Below are 21411 nucleotides of genomic sequence, written 5' to 3' on the forward strand. Positions count from 1 at the left end.
ATGCCCAGTGTGCTCCTACCAGGAGGTGGGGCCTTTGGGAGGGGACTAAGGTCATGAGGATCCTTGAAATGGGACCAGTGACCTTGTACAATGAGGAATCTGCAAGCCGGAGGGTCCTCACACGGCCGTGCTGGCACCTTGCCCCGGGACTTCCAATCTGCAGAACTGCGAAAAGTAAATTTCTGTTGTTTAGTCTGCGGTATTTTATTATGGCGGTCCGAACAGACTACGACGGAGACCAACTTGAGGACCAAGATACAGCAGCAAACATACTTTGGACCAAGCTAAAAACTGAATTAGATCAATGAGGTATTTTACTAGCACTGGAAGATGCATGTTTCCTACTCAGACACCTTGCACTTAAGATACAAATCTGTTGGATGTCCAAGAGCAGATTACGTCAGAAGGTTTCTCACCAGGCTTTAAGGACTACATGGTCAAACGGTGGTTACCATGGAATCATTCACACCAGCACAATGGCGCTCCTCCAAGAATGTATTTATTTACATGAAAACACCAGTTTATACAAATTGAAGACAAATCTTAAAAGGGTTTGTCCAGGCAGGACTTGCCCATTCCCTGATTTTGCCCCTTCCCCTCTCACTTTCTTTTGCTATCATAAATAAAATGTTTTAGACTGGTTAAAAGAAACTGAATCTGCCTCTTTCCGCTCCCCCCTTCCCCAATTACTGTGAATATTTAACATCCATAGTTATCCTTCAAAGAAAACTCTTGCCCAGGGTGATTTTATTTAATTTATTTATGTAATACAGTGTAGAAAGCTATCATGGTCATAAGCAATGATTCTGTACAATCGTCCTGCGGAAAATTTTTTGGGAGAATTCTTGGTAATTTGAGGCCAGCAGAACACTCCCGCCCCCCTCCCCCCCCCCCCCCCATAAAAGTGCTTACAATGAACAGGGATTCTTTTCTTTATCAAAGATCCAAAGATACATGGACAAAAAAGTTTCAATTCTCAATGCCTAATGTGTGCACATAAAACAGGCACAAAGAAATAAATGTGTATCCTCGTAATTCCTATATCACAAATATAGCAGAAGCAGCAATCTGTACAGTAAAATGCAATCATGGAAAAAAAATTCTCGAAATCATTTGGAATACTTAAAAATGCCGAACTTTAAAATGCATAGTGATCAGGAAAAGAATACTTAGGCAAGAGAAGCAGCTATAGTCCCACGTTCACATGAAGCATCCCCCATCGATTCTTAAAGCATATTTCAAGTAGGACTTAATTGGGTCACAAACCACAAGAATAATATTCAACTGGCTAAGCGGCTACGTGATAAATAATCAGGAGAGAATCTATTCATGCACTAGGTTTGATACAGCTACATTCTTTACAGTACACGAAACCCATTAATAATGTAGAGACCAAAATGTAAAGAGAGAGAATACATTACTGATTTGTGGATTAATTCAAGTTCAGGCATCTACTTGTGTTACAGCACGGCTGTCAAAAGGCGATAATGAGTAAAGAAGAAAACGGGAGGGTTTGTTTCTTTTCCACATTATTCTATAAATGAACACCGATGGGTCGTGAAGCAATGGTTTCTGCTGTCCAACTCGAGAGGCTGCTGTGGCGGTGGTCTAGTTCTGCATCTGCTCAAAGAACTTGTAAGTTGGATTTTCGTATCCGTTCTGCTGCATCTTGGAGAGGTGGCGCTCCTCTGGGGTCACAGCAGCGTCGACCTGAAAAGCAAGGGCGAGGAAAAATGAATAAAAAAAAAGAAAATCAATCTTTCAGGAGCGCTCACGTTGAACAGTAAAGGAGAAAGAGCGGGGTCTTCTTTTCTCCCTCCTCTCCCATCTCAGAGCACGACGCCTGCGCCCACCAGTTACACAGATGCTCCGTCCGGCCACCAGGTGGCGCTTCAAACCTTGCCCAGCTGGCTCGGCTTGCAAAGTGCTCCGCGGCGGTTGCTTTCCCAACTTAACAGTAACTGGATGTATGCGGCACAATAAATCTTTTTTTTTCTTCCCTGTTGGCCCAACAAGGGATAAAAAGGTCACAGTGCAAAAAAACTGTTTTACTTGAAAGTGTGGTGGTAAGCTGGAAAAAAAAAAAAAAATCCAAGAGCATCACGGAGCGTCAGCAAAGTAGACCGGGAGGCAAATAAATGTAGACTGATTATCTTGCCATGCTCATTTTAATTTGTCCCTGTTTTCACTAAATTTAACATGATGACGAGAGGTCTGAGAATCTTTTAATTAAAATGATCTACATATATCAAAGGCGCTACTTGGCGCAGGAGAAAAGGAAACATTGAAAGAATATGCTGTTGCAGATTGTACATGTATATATGTATTTAAAAAAAATTTTTTAATGTTTATTTTTGACAGAGAGAGACAGAGCACAAGTGGGGGAGGGGCAGAGAGGGAGGGAGACACAGAATCCGAAGCGGGCTCCAGGCTCTGAGCGGTCAGCACAGAGCCCAACGCGGGGCTCGAACTCACAGACCGCGAGATCATGACCTGAACTGAAGTTCAATGCTCAACCGACCGAGCCACCCAGGCGCCCCTATCCATGCATTTTTTTAAAAACTGAGCACTAAGACTATGGAAGTATGTCCAGTTAAAGATCTGCAAACAGATCCTCTGTGTTGATGTGGTGCTTTCCCTCCAAGATCGGGCGGACTGTAGACCTGCCCACGCCCACCCCCGCATCACGGTTAGGACAGAGCTGTGCAGGGGTATTGACTCTCTTCACACCCGGCAAGGCAAGGTGGACTTAGTCCCGTAAGGTGGGGAGTGGCTGTTCTTATCTGCTGTACCACTCACACCGAACAGATGGGCCAAAGTACTTAACTCTTTGCTGAGTGAGTGAAAGCTTAGTTTTGTTATTTTAAAAATTCCTCTTCTGTATGACCATTGGAAGATAAAGAGAATGGACACAAATTTAACCAGAATGGAGAAGCATGTTTTCCACCGAAAAGTTAGAATGTGCTGTGCAGAAGACGGTCTTTCCTTCAAAAGGATGCGGTCTGTTCTGCCCGTGATGGAACTGGGGTCCCCATCATTTTAGGAGAATACGGCCTGCCCATTCCCCACAGCTGAGTGTTGTTGCAAGGTGACATTCAGCTCTTTATACATCTTTCCCTACCGACAGCCCGTCTGGTGGCATGGTTCTGAACCCACACACCTGTCTTCTTGAACCCAAAGAAGTAAAAATACCAGAGAGCAGGAGTGCTGGAGGCTAAGACACCAGGTCTAGGGATGCAGCCTGATAGGACTAAACCACACTGGCTAATGGAAAATTTAGACTGAAATTTTTGTACGATCACTATGGAAAGCAGTGTGGAGTTTCTGAATACACTAAAACAAGCCAGCAATTCCACTCCTGGGCGTTTATCTGAAGGAAATGAAATCGCTACCTCAAAAGGATCTCTGCTTCCTCATGTTCAATGCAGCATTATTTACAACAGTCACACCATGGAAACAACCTTAGTGTCCACCAACGGAGGAATGGATTATTATTCAGTGGAATATTACACAGCCACGAAGAGGGAACCACGGTCATTTGTTGACGTGGATGGGCCGTGAGGGCATTCTGCTAAGTGAGACAGGCCAGACAAAGAAAGACAAATACCGTGTGATCTTACTTATATGTGGAATCTGAAAAAAAACAAACAAACTCAAAGATACAGAGAATTAGCGGTTGCCAGGGGTGGCAAAAACGGGTGACACTGGCCCAAAGATACAAACTTCCAATTATAAGATAAGTAAGTTCTGGAGCCACGTGTATAGCATGGCGGCCGTAAGTTGGTAACACTGTGCTGTAGATTTCAAAGTTGCTAAAAGAGTAGATCTTAAAAGTTCTCATCACAAGGAAACAAACTGTAACTGTCTGGTGATGGGTGTTAGCTCAGTTCATACCGTGGTAATCATTTCACAATACACACACATATCGAATCATCATGTTGTGCGCTTAACGCTAATATGGCGTTATATGTCGGTTCCGTTTCAATACGACCGTAACACTCTGGCTCTGCCAGGGACCCTGCACAGGACTCCACCTCACCAGAATGAACTGGAATGACTGCTTTAGCGAATCCCAGGGCAGCTCCCTCAGACTGCCCGTCACGTGCATGCTTCTCGAGTCCCCATCCACAGAACATTCCCCTAACGTGGCCTCGTCAGAGCTGCTGCATTCTGGGCAAGTTCTCCTGTTCTAGTGACAAGTCTGGGCACTTCCCCTTAGAACAAAGCCACCAAACAAGCTCTCGCCAAGTCGGTACCCCGACGACACCGCGCAAGTCGATGTTCAGCACCCCCGTCCTTATGGGAATAATTATGGATGTTTTTTCCATCCCTTCCTCTTCCTTTGACCCGCTATGTTGTCAACAAATGAGGTCACCGTGCGTTAATTGGCAATTGGGTAATTAGCCCCGGACTCGTAAGCTAAAATGTCATCATCAAAGATTAGCACCGATAGTAAGAGATTCCGACCACTCTCCAGATCTGCGTGCCAGGGAACGGCCTGTATGTAGCATGAGGCCATTCGAACTTGGGCCATCTTCTAGTTTCTGTGCCACCTTTTAACTGATATTTCAAAGAGCGTCAGGATTTAAAAAGAAAACAAAACGAAAACGCAACAACAAAACGTCTCGCTGAGGGAAAGAGCCAGCACAAAGCTGCTGTATTTCTGAGTGTAGAAAAAAACGCTGCTCGACTGTTAGAATGTCAGAGCTCTATGTCCTCCAGGAAGCACATCAACCCTCACACTGGCTGTCACCTGTCATCTGCATTCATCAAGGTCAGGGGAACACCCGGCAACTTAATAGTTTCTCTCTTCTTCAAAGGCCAAAGCCAAACGCTTAAAACAGCCCTGTCAGAAATTCCAGGCTGAGGCCGGGGCTCAACCCACGCATCTAACTTTCCTGTCTTCTTGGCCTCCTTTCTCCCTGCTAATCCTCATTATTATCTTTTGTTGCTGGGAGGGCAGCTCAAGTGGTGGGGAGGCTTAGCCCTCAGACCCTCAGACGGCTGGCTCAGGAGCTAGAGCAGGGGGGTTATTTTTACAAAATGGCACCTAAGGAGCCTGGGTTGTGTCTCTTTATCCCCGGCCCCATGAGAGCTTGAAGTGAAACACTGGGTACTCACATTCAGGGATAAACCTACAGCTAGAGGAAGAACGGCAGGTTAACGGGGAGCCTTCCTCCCCAGTGGGGCTTGGCGACAGGTCCCTCACGGCCAAGCTACCGCACTGGTGGGGGCCACCAGGTACGGGCCAGCCCACTGCGGCCCCGGGCAGGCAGGGCCTCAGCACGAACACCTCACTATTATTTCCCCTAAAGCAGTCGGGGGAAATTGGAGACAGAGCTGCCTGTTCTGGATGGAATGACACAACAACGAAGCTGTTATTCTAAAGGAGAATAAGATAAATCACAGCGACTTAATCCACAACCGCATAGAGGGCAAGACGACCAAAGGAGCTCGTACTGCGGGAAGGAAAACAGAGCAAACAACAACCACGTTTTCAAGTTGGTCATTCTTCCTCCTCTAATTCCGCACTGTTGGTTTTCTGTTCAGTTGTGTCCATGTTTTTTTTTTTTTTAATTTTTTAAAATGTTTATTTTTGAAGGAGCGAGAGACAGAGCATGAGTGGGGGAAGAAGAGAGGAAGAAGGAGACACAGAATCCAAAGCGGGCTCCATAGAGCCCAACGCGGGGCTCGAACCCACGAACTGCGAGATCATGACCTGAGCCCAAGTCAGGTGCTCAGCCGACCGAGCCACCCAGGCGCCCCCACGTTCATTTTCTTAACTGTAATTCCATCTTTCTAGAATTGGTTCACTTAGGTTTACTGCCCACGTTTAAGGGATCTTTCAGGCAGGCGATGGACTCTTTGCTAGGCCTTCATCGTCATTGATCACTGATGCTTTCTTTTGACCTCCCAAAACCTCTCCCGGCTGTCTGCTTGCAGCCACAAGAGATTTTGGGTCCAGCCACACTTTTCTGCGCCACTTCTTGCCAGGAAGGACCCTTAAGGAGATAGATAGATAGATAGATAGATAGATAGATAGATATATATATATATTTTTTTTTTTTTTTTTCAAAGTAAGTAACTTAAAAGAATGTTTATTTATTTTTGAGAGAGACAGAGCATGAGTGCGGGGAGAGGCAGAGAGAGAGAGGGAGACAAGATCTGAAGTAGGCTTTGCGCTGACAGCAGAGAGCCTGACATGGGGCTCAAACCCATGACCCGAGCTGAAGTCAGATACTTAACAGACTGAGCTACCCAGGCGCTCCCTAGACATATTTTTTTTTAATCACATCAGTATGATGGCACATTCATCAGGAAACGTCATGTGCCATAACTCTATAAAAAGATAACAAAGCAGGGTGTCTGGGTGGCTCAGTTGGTTGAGCGACTGACTTCGGCTCAGGTCATGATCTTACGGTTCAGGAGTTCAAGCCCCGCGTCGGGCTCTGTGCTGACAGCTCGGAGCCTGGAGCCTGCTTCGGAGTCTGTGTCTCCCTTTCTCTCTGCCCCTCTCCTGCTCGCTCTCCGTCTCTCTCAGAAATAAAAACCATTAAACAAACAAACAGGAAAAGATGACTGAGACTTCTAGCTTCCAGAATTGTGAGGAGATAAATTTTTGTTGTTTACCAATATCGGCTGTTTGGAACGGGCACTTGGAACTGATCAAAAGGAAGAGGCCTCTGGGGGAGATCCGTCAGGCTAATTGTATGTGTCAAAACATACAATTACAGGTGACAGACAGCAGCTGCACTTACTGTGCTGAGCACCGTGTAAGGCACAGAATTGGCAGGTCACTTGGTTGTACACCTGCAACGACCAAAACACGGTGTGTCTTCATCTTCAATTAAAAACAACGAAATTCCCATACGGCACAATAAAGAATTAAAAAGGGGCGGTTTAATTACCCACGTATGAAAACACTTTTTTTTTTGGGGGGGCCCAAACCTGAAATGAAAAGAGTCATGTTTTGAGTAGAAAGGAAGTCAGCTGATGCTTACAATGATACATCTCACACGGTTTCAAAAGACACAAGCTCCGAAATACCATTATAAGAGCAACACCCCAGAGTCGATGGTGCCGTCATCGCTTATTTGATGTGCTTACCGTCTAATCTGTCAATCATTCTGTTCTTTCACAGCTTTTTCTCTTTTAAAAAAAATGTTTCTTTATTTTGAGAGAGAGAGAGAGAGACAGAGAGAGAGAGAGAGAGAGAGGGAAGGGCAGAGAGCAAAGAGGAGAGAGAGAAAATCCCAAGCAGGCTCCCCGCTGTCAGCACAGAGCCCGATGCAGGGCTCGAACTCACGCACCAGGAGATCATGACCTGAGCTGAAATCTAGGGTTGGGACACTTAACCGACTGAGCCCTGAGCACCCAGGTGCCCCATCTCTCTTTTTTTCCCAAACAAGTCTCAATTAAAAAAAAAAATTTTTTTTAGTGTTTATTTTTGAGACAGAGAGAGACACAGTATGAGTGGGGGAGGGGCAGAGAGAGAGGGAGACACAGAATCGGAAGCAGGCTCCAGGCTCTGAGCTGTCAGCACAGAGCCCGATGTGGGACTCGAACTCATGGACGGGGAGATCATGACCTGAGCCGAAGTCAGACGCTCAACCAACTGAGCCGCCCGGGCACCCCAGCAAGTCTCAATTTTAATAAGAGCCTGTATACACACGTTTGCTACTGAAAACTGAACTCGCATATCAAAAAACTTTTATTACAATTCCAACTTTCGAAAAGCAGAAAATCTAGCCTATGCATCCTGCCCTAATTATGCTTTAGCCAAACGAGCCAATGTTTTCTATTCCTTCTGCACAAGCTACTTGCCTTCCGATTTTTGATGCTAGGTTTTATCTTAATGAGTTCAGGCTTCTCAAACACACAGGCCAACAACACTGAAAACCTGTTAGTGCTTCCCTGGGTCAGATCTCTAGCATGTCCACACCAGCACGGAGAGGGAAAAGAAGACTCAAACCCAATTTCCACCAGCAGATCCCATAAGCAAGTAGCCTCGAGAATGTAAGTGCTGAACAAAACGAGGTTTTTGGCTTTGCCATACATTTAACTTCTTTAAACTTTTCCTGCCCTTCTCTGATCAAAAATGATTTGGAGCCCATGTGGGGCTGATGAGAAGTTTGACTCACTGGAAGTATCTGGAGTTTTCTCTGATAGAAGAAACAATGACTAGGACATGAGATAATCTGTATTTGGACCTTGGCCCTATATTTGACGCTGGGTGAGCACTTTTGTGTGGTTGTTTTCTCATCTACAAAATGAAAAGATAAATTTGATTGGTCACTGAGATCTCCTTAGTTTGAAAAATTCGAATACTTCTCAAGATGTATTCATTCACTTTCTCCAACAGTTCCCTAAAAAATTGCATATACTACGAGGATCTCTCTGCCACAACCCCAGAACCGCATTTTAAATGCATAGGGGGCACCTGGCTGGTTCAGTTGGTGGAGCGTACAACTCTTGATCTTGGGGTTGTGAGTTCAAGCCCACGCTGGGGGTAGAGATGACTTACCGGTAAAATATTTTTAAAAAAAATGTTTTATTTTATTTATTTTGACAGAGAGAGAGAGAGAGAGAGAGAGAGAGAGAGAGAGACAGAGCATGAGAAAGCATGCAAGTTGGGGAGGGGCAGAGAGAGAGGGAGAGAAGGAGAATCCCAAGCAGGCTTTGTGCTGTTAGCACAGAGCCCGATGCGGGGCTCAGACTCACAAATCATGAGATCATGACCTGAGCCAAAAATCCAGTTGGACAGCTTAATGGCATGAGCCACGCAGGTGCCCCCAAAAGTCATATTTGAACCTTGCAGCTACCGTCTTTTCTTGGTGCAACTCGTGACTTCTGTGCTATACACACGTCAGTCACATATTGGCCCATGGGGACAAAATCTTGAAGCGTAACTGTGCAGTAATCGTGACTGTCACTTGGTGAACCTTCTCTCTACCCCCAGTGTGACTGCACTAAACTCTGAAAAAGTAAGGTATTTCAGCCAGACGTGCAGGGTAACAGGCTGAACATCTGGAATGACCTTGTAGGCTCTGCTTGGCTACTTGGTATAATGTCACTTCCTGTGAAACTCACCTGAAAATTAGCATTAGTTACTATTCCCTGGTTTTAGTTACAAGTCAGTCTTTAAGACAAAAAAAAAAATATAAGGGAACAGGGGCGCCTGGGTGGCTGGCTCTTGATTTCGGCTCAGGTCATGATCTCACGGTTCGTGAGTTCAAGCCCCGCGTCAGGCTCTGGGCTGACAGTGGGGGATTCCCTCTCTCCCCCTCTCTCTGCCTCTCCCCTGCTCTCTGTCTCTCTCTCTCAAAAATAAATAACTAAACTTTTAAAAAGGTTAGGGGATAAACCTAGGGTTTAGGTTTTTGTTCGAAGCAGACTTCCTCATTCCTTTTCACTTCTGACTTCTGTTGTCTTGTTTTCTTTTCTTTTACATGCTGGAGGGTGATCGCAATCTCTTGAAGTCAGGCTTTATACTCAGTAGTATTTCGACATTTCCATACGTATTATAAGAAGCTGAGGGAGCAGCAACCAACCCAGTGCCTTGATCACAGTATTTCTAAGTCGGCGTGCATGAAGACAGACTAAGAACACAGCGGCCACCCTGAGTGAGCACCATGCGGGAACGTGGACTTTCCTTTTCAAAGAAGAGCCACCTGGAGGATTCTGAGCTTAATGCCACGGACAACCTCCCTCGTAGCCTTCAACTCCCACTTGCAAGCATGCGGCCAAGGTCACCTACCTCCACGACACCATGATGGATGGACGTGTACTGTTTCTTCTTCAGCATCACCAAGGTGATGACAATCACCGTTGCTATGACAACGCCGCCCACCATGAGTCCAATGATGGCACCTTTGTTTGAACCCACATCTTCTGCAAAGAACACCTTGAAAACAAATCAAGAAAAAGGACTGTAATCGCAGGCGACAACCGGAGAAGGTATGTGAAAAGTTTCAGTATGGAAGTGTGGGTTGGTGGCTACTTTGTTACCTGCTGTGTACTTGGGGGAAAAAAACAAACAAACAAAAAAACCCCCCCAAAAACCCACACATTCTATTTATCAAGAATGACATCTGTGGTCTACACAACAAAGTACAGCATGTGGCTTCCCCAGTTCTGGGAAGTCTACTCCCTCCCCTGCCATCCCCTGCATGTCTCTAGAAAGGCAAAACGGAAGCCAAGAGGAACCCTGAAACCCTTGGCAGGTGGAACACCGGTGAGAGGTGGGGCGGGGACCTATCAGCGGCCGTAGAGGCACCGAGCGTGATTCTGAAAGCAGATCAGCTGGGAGACCTGATGCGTGACCACGACGCCTTAGGTCCTTTTCAAACCCCCCAGATGTCCCAACTTCCTCAGATGGACATTAATACGTAGGAATCAAGCATCTGAAACAAAGGAGTTCGTCAGAAGAAAAAGGACATCTTGTTACCTCCTTTTAGCCAATACTTCAATAATTCAAGAGGACGATACTTAACCTTGAGAAGCGTGATGCTTCAAAGACAGTTTTCTTTCAAAGGGAAGAGGTAGGAGGCGACGAGGTGAGAATTTTAATAGCGACGCAGAACTCCTGCTGGCTGTTTTCTCGAGAAACCCAAGTAAACCTGTCGTTTTATTCTTGCTGTCCATTTGGATTTAACATACAAAAAATTTGGAAAACACGGCCGAAGATATGCATTCACTTTGCTGCGCAGCATTCCTTCCTACTGTTTGTAAAGCAAGTCACTATCTTCAACCTCATCTAAGCTAAAGGGAATTAGAAGACCACACTGCACCTTCTAGAATCCTGTTATGTAAGGAGATGACCATATGCCAGATCACTGGGCCTCACGACTACTAAACACGCACCATATTTAGCACCTAAATTAATAAAAACAGCTCCCTAAATAATTTCTTTCGGTACAACCGCAGCATAGTAAAATGACTGATTTTCACAGGGAAAAGGAACATTCTAGCAATCTGAAAAGGCAACATAAAATACAGCCAATGAAGCCAATTTCTAAAGGAGTCTTACTCAGGGTGTAGCTGCAACAAAATGAGAAACTGTTCATAATTATTCCACTTTCTCAACAAATATGCTAGTTCAACAGACTTATAAAAAAGCAAATTGTTAATTAGCTAATGATACAAGAGTGAAGTAATCAGGAATAAGTGCAAGCCTGGACATCTTCCTATGCCTTTAAGAAAATACTGTAATTTTGTAATATTCATCGCACTAATTATAGTACATTATCTTATCAAGTAGCTCAGTTGAGGGAGTGGATTCTCCTAATTGCTGCACTGCCATTAGTCACTGTCACATTACAGGAGTTAGTGTAACCGTGGAGATGGGTTTTTATGACACAGGCTCCAGAAAATGCAAGTCTGCACATTAATCTTCGGCTCTGTGCCCCACAAGCCCCCAACTCTTCAGTAGTTCCCCCGGGGTTTTGTTTTGTATTGTTTTCTTTTAACGTTTATTTATTTTTGAAAGAGTGAGAGAGAAAGAGAGAGTGACAGTGAGTGGGGGAGGGGCACAGAGAGAAGGAGACACAGAATCGGAAGCAGGCTCCAGGCTCCGAGCTGTCAGCACAGAGTCCGACCCGGGGCTTGAACTCAGGAACTGTGAGATGATGACCTGAGCCGAAGTCGGATGCTTAACCGACTGAGCCACCCAGGGAACCCCCCCACAGGGTTTTTTAACCTCTTCAGCAGTAGCCAGATCAAGAGTGCCCCTGATTCTATAATAACCGAGACTGGATTAACCCGCCAATGAAAATCGTGCTTCAAAAAAAGCGAAATGTTCTTGTACAAAAACGCTTATGGGAGTCACAATGCAAATCTGAACCACAAGTCAGTTTGGCATTTGCACCGATTGTTAAATGACAAGAGGCCTACACAATACTTCACATGCATTTCTTTTGGAATTGACTACTGAGATTTATACATTTTATTGGTGAATATTGGAAAGATACTCCCCCCTGAAAGAGCACGCACGTGCCCAAACACACACGCGTACACTTACGTGCCCGAGAGCGAGTTCTTCTCAAGCATTATTATTGCTAGGAGAACCTTGTTACCATTTTTTTGCTGAGTACTGACTGTGCAATACAATCGTCTTCTTTGTTTATTTAACCTCCTTACCATGCTTACTGATAAGATGAAGGAAACCCTTGGGGCTCCTGGGGGGCTCAGTCGGTTGAGTGTCAGACTTAGGCTCAGGTCATGATCTCGCGGTCCGTGAGTTCAAGCCCCGCCTCGGGCTCTGTGCTGACAGCTCGGAGCCTGGAGCCTGCTTCGGATTCTGTGTCTCCCTCTCTCTCTGCCCACCCCTTTGCTTGTGTTCTGTCTCTCTCTCCCTCAAAAATAAATAAATGTTAAAAAAAAATTATAAAAAAAAATTATAAAAAACGATGAAAGAAACCATAACATAATGCAGGATTCATTTATCTGAAGCTTTTGGTAAAAGATTTTATGTATCTACTGGAGCTGCCTCCAAAGGGACAGGTGCTCTTTGATTTACCATGATTCTAATATTCGGGGGAAAAAGAGGAGAGGGAGGAGATTTTGTCTGAAAAGGAAGCTGCCATCTTCTTTGCTCCAACCTTTCAATGAGCGACCCTGTTGGGAAAGTCATGTCCTGCTTACCTCCTGCCTCCACCCACCTCGGTAGAAAACCAAAGATCCTGGCCCTGCAGAACCTAAAATGTGGGCGTTGGGGAAGGGACAGGGAGGGACAAGAAGGAGAGATGAAGTGGCACAAGCAAGACAATTATAAACGCCAACTGAAGAGAAGAGCCATAAAACGTGTTCTGGAAAACCAAGTAATGTTCGCACACGTGTTCATTTGAGATTTTGTTATTTCAAATCCACCTCTTATCACCTGTCTTCCTAGAAAACAGAGTGGAAATTAATTAGAGTGGATATTTTTATTATTTTTTAATGTTTTTATTTATTTTTGAGAGAGAGAGAGAGAGAGACAGAGAGAGAGAGAGAGAAAACATGAGATGGGGAGGGGCAGAGAGAGCGAGAGGGAGACACAGAATCCGAAGCAGGCTGTAGGCTCCGAGCTGTCGGCACAGAGCCCGATGTGGGGCTTGAACTCACGGAGCATGAGATCATGACCCGAGCTGATGTCGGACAGTTAACTGACTGAGCCACCCAGGCGCGCCCTAGAGCGGATATGATTATATAAATTAATTCCACTTTAAGCCCTCCCTGGGCTCAGCTAACCTTCTAGGTGTAAAAAACTACTATATAAAGACCCTCCTTTTCTTTACATTTCCATGATGATCCTATATAGGCAAGCGCTGTATTTTTGTGGATTTCTGGCCCAGAACGAACAAGCGTTAACAGGTCATTTGGCAGGAAGAGGTAAATTAGTTGACGTACCAGTTTTTGATGATGAACTTCATATCCTGACTCATGTCGGAACTCGGCATCCATCTTTACCTCAGAGATCTCCTCCGTCTTGATGTTCGTCAAGCCCGAACCTGCATTAATCCATAAGCATCGCACCGTAATTAAATTACACAGGGCGGTCAATTCATTTTATCTGTAAACAATAAGACTGTAACACAAAGGCTACCAAAACCTTCTTTCTAGGCCTGGAGTGAGAGGAAATAGATTAATGACTTTCTTCAAGGAAACTGACACCCTGTATTTAAACCCTTAACCCTTACCTATTTTAAACAAAAAGAAATTAAAGATTAAAGAAATCCAAAGTTAAAGCTTCTACTGCCTTTAAACACACACCTTTAATATATATATATATATATATATATAATATATCAATTGCCTTTAAATATATATACACATACATATATATATATACATATATACATACACACACACACACACACATATATTTTTCATGGGGAAAACCAGAAGTTAAATGCCAGCTGGGAGGTTAGCAAGGATGTGTTCCCAGAATATACTGGCTTGTTTTGGGGGCTTATTCATAGTTTAGTCTATTCTGTGTCTTTTCTCATGTGTTCTCATTCCTCCAGAAAAAATAATAAAAGTCTTTAAAAAATGAGCATTAATTACGTGGTAGAATCAATCTGCTACTTTAGGGCTTTGTTCCAACTACATATAAATTATGTTCGTGTACCTATGCAGCGAAGCATTGTAAAAATCCTATCATTTATTTAATTAAGTGACTTAGTTATAGATACAGAATATAATCAGTTCATCTGCTGAATAAAGAGCTGCAGTACATAATTTTTGAAAATGTTTCTGTGGGGCTAACAGAATTTGAAACTTACTAACTCCTTCTCTACAAATTGCTATATGATTCCTTACACTAATGGTTATAATACATTTCATTTTTCAAATAATAATTTGAGGCTAAAAAACAAAATATAAAGCCAGTTTTAACACAAAACCTGAAAGCACAAAATATAAACATCAGTTCCCATACTGTAGCATTTAAAGATCAAGTGTCAGAACTTTAGGATGAGAAAGACTTAACAAAATCACATCCTCTACAGTTTTCCTACGGGGGTGGGGGGCAGGGGTGGGGGTGGGCAGCAAACCCCCCGCTCCTGAGTGGAAAAAAAAATCTATACATTTACCTCCATTTCAGACAGCCCTGACTACAAGAATGATGTCCTTTCTTCCATTAAGCCTAAATCAGGTCCCCTACAGCAGCGACTCTTTGAGCCTGTGCAGCAGATCAAGCCAAAACCTCCCCCGTGTTACGGCCTTGAACAGATCAGACACTCCAGGAGAGGCATCATGTTCCCGATGGTTCTTGCTCAGGCTACATGTTACCAGGTCCTTCAGCTCCCATGGGACCTAATTTCTTGCTTTTTGTCTAGTCACTCTTACAGTCTTGTCCACCAGGGGCTGTGAGACTTGTCACACACCTTGTTGGAAATTAAACGCACAATGTCCACAAAATACCGTGTGCCAGTCTAACGGCACGGCTCATATAAAAAGAAAGGGAGGATAACTGGACAAGACCATGGGCACCCGTGCTGGTTGCGAGAGATACCTGATTCCTTGTCAAACTGTTCACAAAGCTTCCATTTAATAACTCATCCGAAAACAGATCCAAGACCAATGTCAATCTACCCCTGGCCTGTAGGCTGTCACCCTATCTTCTCTCCTCTTGATCAGAATTAGTTTCTTCTATCTTCCCAGACACCCACAACGATTATGGAGAGCAGTTCCAGGATTTCACCCCTAAGTTCTCCTAGCCTACAATTTGTCTGGGTCACAAGGACTTGGATGTGGGTACAGAGGTGTTGTAGATTTAAAATAGACGCACAGGGGGCGCCTGGGTGGCTCAGTAGGTTAAGCGTCCAACTTCAGCTCAGGTCATGATCTCACGGGTCCGGAGTTCGAGCTCCGCATCAGGCTGTGCTGACAGCTCCGAGCCTGGAGCCTGCTTTGGATTCTGTGTCCCCCTCTGCCCCTCCCCCACTTGTGCTCTGTCTCTGTCTCTCTCAAAAATAAATAAAAACATTTAAAACAGACCCACAGATCTGTTAATACTCCCCCTTTCCCGAGGTGGGACTTAATTCCTTTCCCCTCAGTGTGGACTAGATGGAGTTCCTTGCTTCTAATGAATAGAAAATAGAGAAAGTGATCCTGGATGAGTTCTGAGTCTAGGTCAAAAAAAAAAAAAAAAAAAAAAAAAGGGCAATGCAGCTTCCTTCTTGTTCTCTTTCTTGGATCACTTGGTCTGGGAAAGCCAGCAGCCATGTGAGTGCACCATCCTGGAAACAGACCCACCAGGGTCAAGATTCAAGTCTTCAGATGGTTGCAGCTTTGGACCATGTTCTGATTGCAACCTCATGAGAAACTCTGAGCCAGAGGCACCCAGCTAACCCATGCCTGAAATCCTGAGCATTACAGTAACTGTAAGAAACGAAATGCTTATTGTTTTAAGTTGCTAAGTTATGGAATTATTTATTTGTTACATTAGCAGATAACTACTACAAGGAACAAGTGCTTCCTTTTTTCGTCTTGATCTACCTTGGGCTTTAATTTCCTACTATCTTTGCTATAGACATAAAGGCAGAAGCACAAAGTAGGACAGTTTCCCTTTCTCTCTCATCTTTTGCTGGCGTCTTCTCAACCATCCCTTAACGCCGGCCCTGTCCTGAGAGCTGCAGGGCTCTCTGTTCTCTATTTAAATTGCTTTAAAATTATTTCCATTTTCTCATGATTTTTCAACTCATTCTGACCTATAATCTTCCTGACACTATTTTTATCGGGCTGTGATGCTAATGCTCTGTTGTTTCTCCTAACAGAGAATATTTTTGCCTATATAATATAACAGCTGTATATTTTTATCTTTCTATAGCCCCTTTTAAATCTGACATGCTGGTGTAACCACAGTGATTTCTTTATAGCCTACCCTTTTTCTGTCATCAGGATCTAGCAACGCAACAGTTAAAATTGTATTTCTGGGATTTCTTTAATGTTTATGTATTTATTTTCGAGAAACAGTGTGGGCATGCAAGTGGGGAAGGGACAGAGAGAGAGGAGAGAGACAGAATCCCAAGCAGGCTCCACACTCAGCATGGAGCCCGAGCTGGGGCTCGATCTCACAACTGTGAGATCATGACCGGAGCTGAAATCAAGAGTCAGGCGCTTAACCGACTGAGCCACTCAGACGTCCCCTATATTTCTGAGATTTTAAAAAAAGTATCTTGAATAGTCTTTTTAAAAATTTAGCGGACCAGTTACTTAAAAAAATATGAGCTCTCCACTCAAAATTGTAAAAGCCCACATTATTTCTAAAAGAATACTGAAAATACTTTTGAGAGCCCCCCAAAATTTGAAATTCGTGTAACAAGTCAGAACAGATAATATAGTTCAACAGTTTGTGAGATTCTTGGCAGAAAGAGATCTTTCTAGGTCATTTTTTGTATCGCATGTACAATCACTTAGTGGAAAGACTGTCTATACACTAAGCAAATCTCACCACAAGGTAAGAAAAATTAATGTTTGCGTACAGGCAAACATCATGGGTAACAAGCTCATACTACATACGTGATTAAATATTAAGCATAGATTTAAATACACCACAAGGACCTTGGCTTACAGGCTCGTCAGACAGTGTTTTCTCAGTTGTGTGGATTCCATTCTAAGCCCTGGTGTGGCTCCAGTTGTCTACATCATAGTAAGTGAGCAGAATCTGTAGTTCACTTGAAGGGGGAAGGAGGCATGTCCCTCATGAAACTTGTCACATGGCTTGGGGTCAAGGACTTGGTCTCTTTCATGGGGACTGGAGAAGGGTGGTAATAAATTATAGTGGAAAGAGTAGCTTTCCTCCCCCTGTGGAGAGCCTGCTAAGTATTTTTCCTCTTTATTCTGGTCAAAAGGTGTAACTTGACCTTCAGAGTCCATTGTTCCCTGGAAATAAGCCAGGGGAGTAGCTGGAATGGCCACTCTGCCCAGAAATCTCCACTGCTACCACTGTTTCCCCTATTTGACATGATCCTACTTTCTGAAAGTTCCAGTGCCCTGGTTTTTCAGGTATGAAAGACAAAGAGAAGTCATGTTCCTCGGTCATGATTATACAAAAACCCTTTCTTTAGTCGTTTCAGAGCGACAACAGCAATCATTCAACAGCGATGCCATCAACGGAATGACATGATAGGACAATCCTGGGAAGAGTCTCTAAGTCTGGAAAGTCTAAAGATATACTTTAGCACATTAGACTCAAGCATGCGGTCTCCTGAAGTGTGATGTTGGAAGAACCAGAACTAATGCTACGAACGTAGCGGGGAATTGGTCCAGATGCTTGGGAGACTCACTGTAAGCACAGAAATAGAGAGCATATGTATGTATGTCTTAATACAGATCCAGCAAATAGAGCTATTCATAAACTAGAATCTTCCTCACTTCGTATCTGATCGGTCTTTCTTGCCTATGGCCTTGTTTTATTTGGGAAACCCTAGCCTTACACAGTAGAAGAGAGCAGAACTGAGGCCATTCTCTCATCTTTGACTCCTTTCCCCCTTCTTTGCCAATGGATGAGACTCAAATCTTTCAAAACCTTTCTCCAAGTCGTCTTCCAGTACGTGCCCAGGTTAACACATCCCTTGGTGAGTGCCCCATCTGCTTACATCACAGACACCCTGGTTTATACTTTTACGGTGCTTTGGATTCCTCTGCCTTTCTAATTCCATCTCCTCTTTTAAATACGCAAACTGTGTTCCTTCTATTATACATCAAGCCCCTGAGAACGGGCACCTTCTCATTTCATTTCTTTCCACCCACCATAGCATTTAATGCACTGATCTTTGTGAAATATCAAAATGAGACACTGCTGTTACTGAAATATTGTTATAATAAAGACTTCAGATGGCTTCTTCCCTCTATAGAACACCTCTATTTTCTAGCTCTCCCCTTACAGCAGATTGTTTTGGGGAATGTACGGAAAAGTTACTTTCATGTTAGATTTTTTTAAAAGATGGGGGAAAAAATCAACTTGGGTGATTTTTTTGGTGTCATTCTCCCCACCTCCGCCCAAATTTCAATAAGAACATATTAGCCTAGAAGGCCCAATGCAGGAACTTTATAAAATTGGTTGAAAGAGTGCTTGTAATACACTTTTTATTCTTGTAGATGAAAAGCATCTGTTTCTTAAAAACAAAATAGAAAGTGCCATAAAAAAAGGCCCAAGGCAAATGACAGTCCTCAGCTGGTCTTGGTCACAGTTACAATGGAGCTGGCCCTCAGCCCTGAGCTCCACCACGGGCTGAGCAGAATGGGGATGTCAACTGGATGTCGACTGCTGGCTCCTTAAAATTCACCGGTGTGACAATGGCAATAAGGGAGACATTAGGAGAGCCAAAACGGTGTCTGACTTACTATAATGTAAGTTCTTCTGAAAAGCCCTGAAGGCAGAGATTCATAAAATCAATGAGATCAGCCGTCAAGATGTGTCACTCCACTGTCCCCGCTGCCCTGTTAACAACCACACAGAGGGCATGACAATGCCACAGGGCAGATTTGGAGTTCTCATCAATGACTGTGGTTGGGGACAGTGGTGGCCCGAGCCTGCACCGGCCATGAGACGGGCAGGTTCTGTTCTTGGCCTGTGACCAACTGTACTGGAAACAGGGACCTCCAAGGGTTAGCATCTCCGAACAAGGTGAATTCCCTGTTCCTTCATGATCCCACGGGGACATGATGAGGATGAGGAAGGAAATAAATACAAGAAGGTATGCACCGTTTGTGGAGTTAAATCTTTCTAGAGTATACAGATTGGTCAATTTAGTAACTACTGTCTTTGATCCACTGAAAACGATGGCTCCTGTGAGTTGGGCAGAGTTGTGCACAAAGTCAAAAACCAGGCTCGTGTGTGCTTCTGTTGTGGTGCGACATTATTTTGAAAACAGTCTGAGACAGAGGCTAAATACAGAAAAAAGGGTGAAGGTGCATTTCTTAACGCTTGGGAAACTATAAAAAATTTAAAAAAAAAGAAAGAAAAAAGTGTCTATTTTAGTATTAATGGCAATGTTAAGTGGTACGAAAAATAAAAGACTTCTACATAAAACTGTGCACACACATCCTTTCTGTCATTTTAGTTACTCATGGGGAATAAGTCCATACGACCCACAGAAGAGAAAATGCAAGTATTTCAGGGCTCTAGAGGTAGTCCCATCCTGGTATTTTTAGGAAGTCACATCGACTTGAGAAACCGACTAAAGTCTGAGCCCAATTCAGGCAGAAAAGGACCCATCTGCATACCAGACAAGAAAGGAAGGAGGAGATATTCATAGCTGACACCAAGTCACCACCAGACAGAAACTGCATCTCTGTTGGTTTCCATTTTTGAGGACAGAGAGGTCTATTTAATCTTCTCTACTTAAGGAGAAAAAAAAAAACAACAACAAAAAAACAAAAAAACAAACCCTAAGTTGGAAGGGCTGTTTTACTGTTTGAAAAGGGAAGCTCAGAAAGAAAAAAACAGATTATTTAAATAGGAACTCGGAAGGTAAAGTGTAAGGGAAAGCAAGTCTGGCTTCCAAGGTCATTTCACATCCTCTCTCTCAGTATTTGCAGGTTAGAGAGGCCATTGATGAAGGAAGGGGACAGCGTCTGCTCAAGCGCACGATGCGGAGACATAGAAGTAACCGGGTTATACCTGGTCGGGTGGTCAGTCCTCGGTCGGCAGCAGGGCGGGCGTCGACAGGCTCAACTGGGCACAGGAAGCAAGAAACACGGAAAGCAAACAAGACAAATCAAGATGGTAAGTGGTGGCTCCTGAACACAGGGCAGGGCAAAGCATGTGAAATACACAAGTTATAAAAAAAGGAGCAGCTGGAAAAGAACCACAGTGAGTTAATCCTGGGTATCAAGGAACAGGGGAGGGGTACCACCTCAAAAGGCTTCTCGCTATTGATGGGCCAACCCTACTACTTAGTTTTCTCATAAAAGCACCCACCAGGACACATCAAAGAGGAGGGGCTGGGGAGCGTGGATTTACCTCTCATCAGGTTTAGAGATGGTTTCTTGGCTTTTGATTAGAAATAAAATACATTATACCCAGCCTGGCGGAAAATCTTAAAGATACCTCCTTTTACAACTGTCCGATCTTACCTTATTTTACGGTTAATTAACTACAAAAGGGCTCCATTGAATCCCCAGGGGAAATGCTAACGTGAATTTATCGGGAGAGAAAAGTTTCACCACATAATCTGCCATTTTAGTGAATCAAATTTGCTCCCAGCTTGGGGGTAAAAGAAGTAATCCGGAAAGTCAGTCTCTCTCTAATTTTAAAGGCTGGTTTCTCTTTTCATAGATGACATACAGCTGAAATGTGTGCGATGTGAGTATTTCCTTTCGTATTTCTCAACTTTCACTGTGTTTCCTTTGTGAGTATTCTGGGCCAGACCCAAAAAAACAGTGCAGGTGGGACAACGGTGCCCCACCACTGCTTATAATTAGCTGGTATTTCCAAAGTGCTTCTGATTCTCAGAAAAAAATTAAAAAAAATTTTTTTTAAATGTTTATTTATTTTTGAGAGACAGAGAGCGTGAGTGGGGGAGGGGCAGAGAGAGAGGGAGACACGGAATCCGAAGCAGGCTCCAGGCTCCTAGCTGTCAGCACAGAGCCTGACACGGGGCTCGAACTCAGGAACAGTGAGATCGTGACCTGAGCCGAAGTCGGCCGCTTAACTGATGGAGCCACTCAGGTGCCCCTTGATCCTCAGAAAATATTAACTTGAACTTAGACTGGTCTTTGAAGAAACCGGCAAAGGAGAGAAACCAAGGTTTAAGGATTAATAATTGAACAAGGGGCGAATGAAGCCGAGGGAGGGGAAAAGCCCCTTGGGTAAAACCTGGGAAATACAGGGTAAGAAGGGAAAGAAAGGTGGGCGACGTCCACGGGAAGATAACGTGTGCTCGACAGGATGGCTTTGGGATCAGCAATTTCAATGAGACCACA

General features: G+C 44.0%; 1 protein-coding gene across 7 annotated transcripts in view; it reads right to left on the minus strand.

The window, feature by feature from the left end:
* Positions 1-482: 482 nt before the first annotated feature.
* Positions 483-21411, minus strand: part of LOC115523013 (amyloid beta precursor protein) — a 275518-nt gene continuing 254589 nt past the window's right edge. For 4 of the 7 annotated variants that reach the window (XM_030328587.1, XM_030328585.1, XM_030328583.1 and 1 more), the window contains 4 exons: positions 20108-20161; positions 13387-13487; positions 9758-9904; positions 483-1710 (listed from right to left, as the gene is read on the minus strand). In XM_030328587.1, the coding sequence (XP_030184447.1) occupies positions 1609-1710; positions 9758-9904; positions 13387-13487; positions 20108-20161 (404 nt within the window). In that variant the 3' untranslated portion in view covers positions 483-1608. The remainder of the gene's footprint in view (positions 1711-9757; positions 9905-13386; positions 13488-20107; positions 20162-21411) is intronic. The other 3 variants (XM_030328588.1, XM_030328586.1, XM_030328584.1) reach the window with 1 other exon arrangement.

Source organism: Lynx canadensis, chromosome C2 (genome assembly GCF_007474595.2).
Source record: "Lynx canadensis isolate LIC74 chromosome C2, mLynCan4.pri.v2, whole genome shotgun sequence".
NCBI classification, from domain to species: Eukaryota; Metazoa; Chordata; class Mammalia; order Carnivora; family Felidae; genus Lynx; species Lynx canadensis.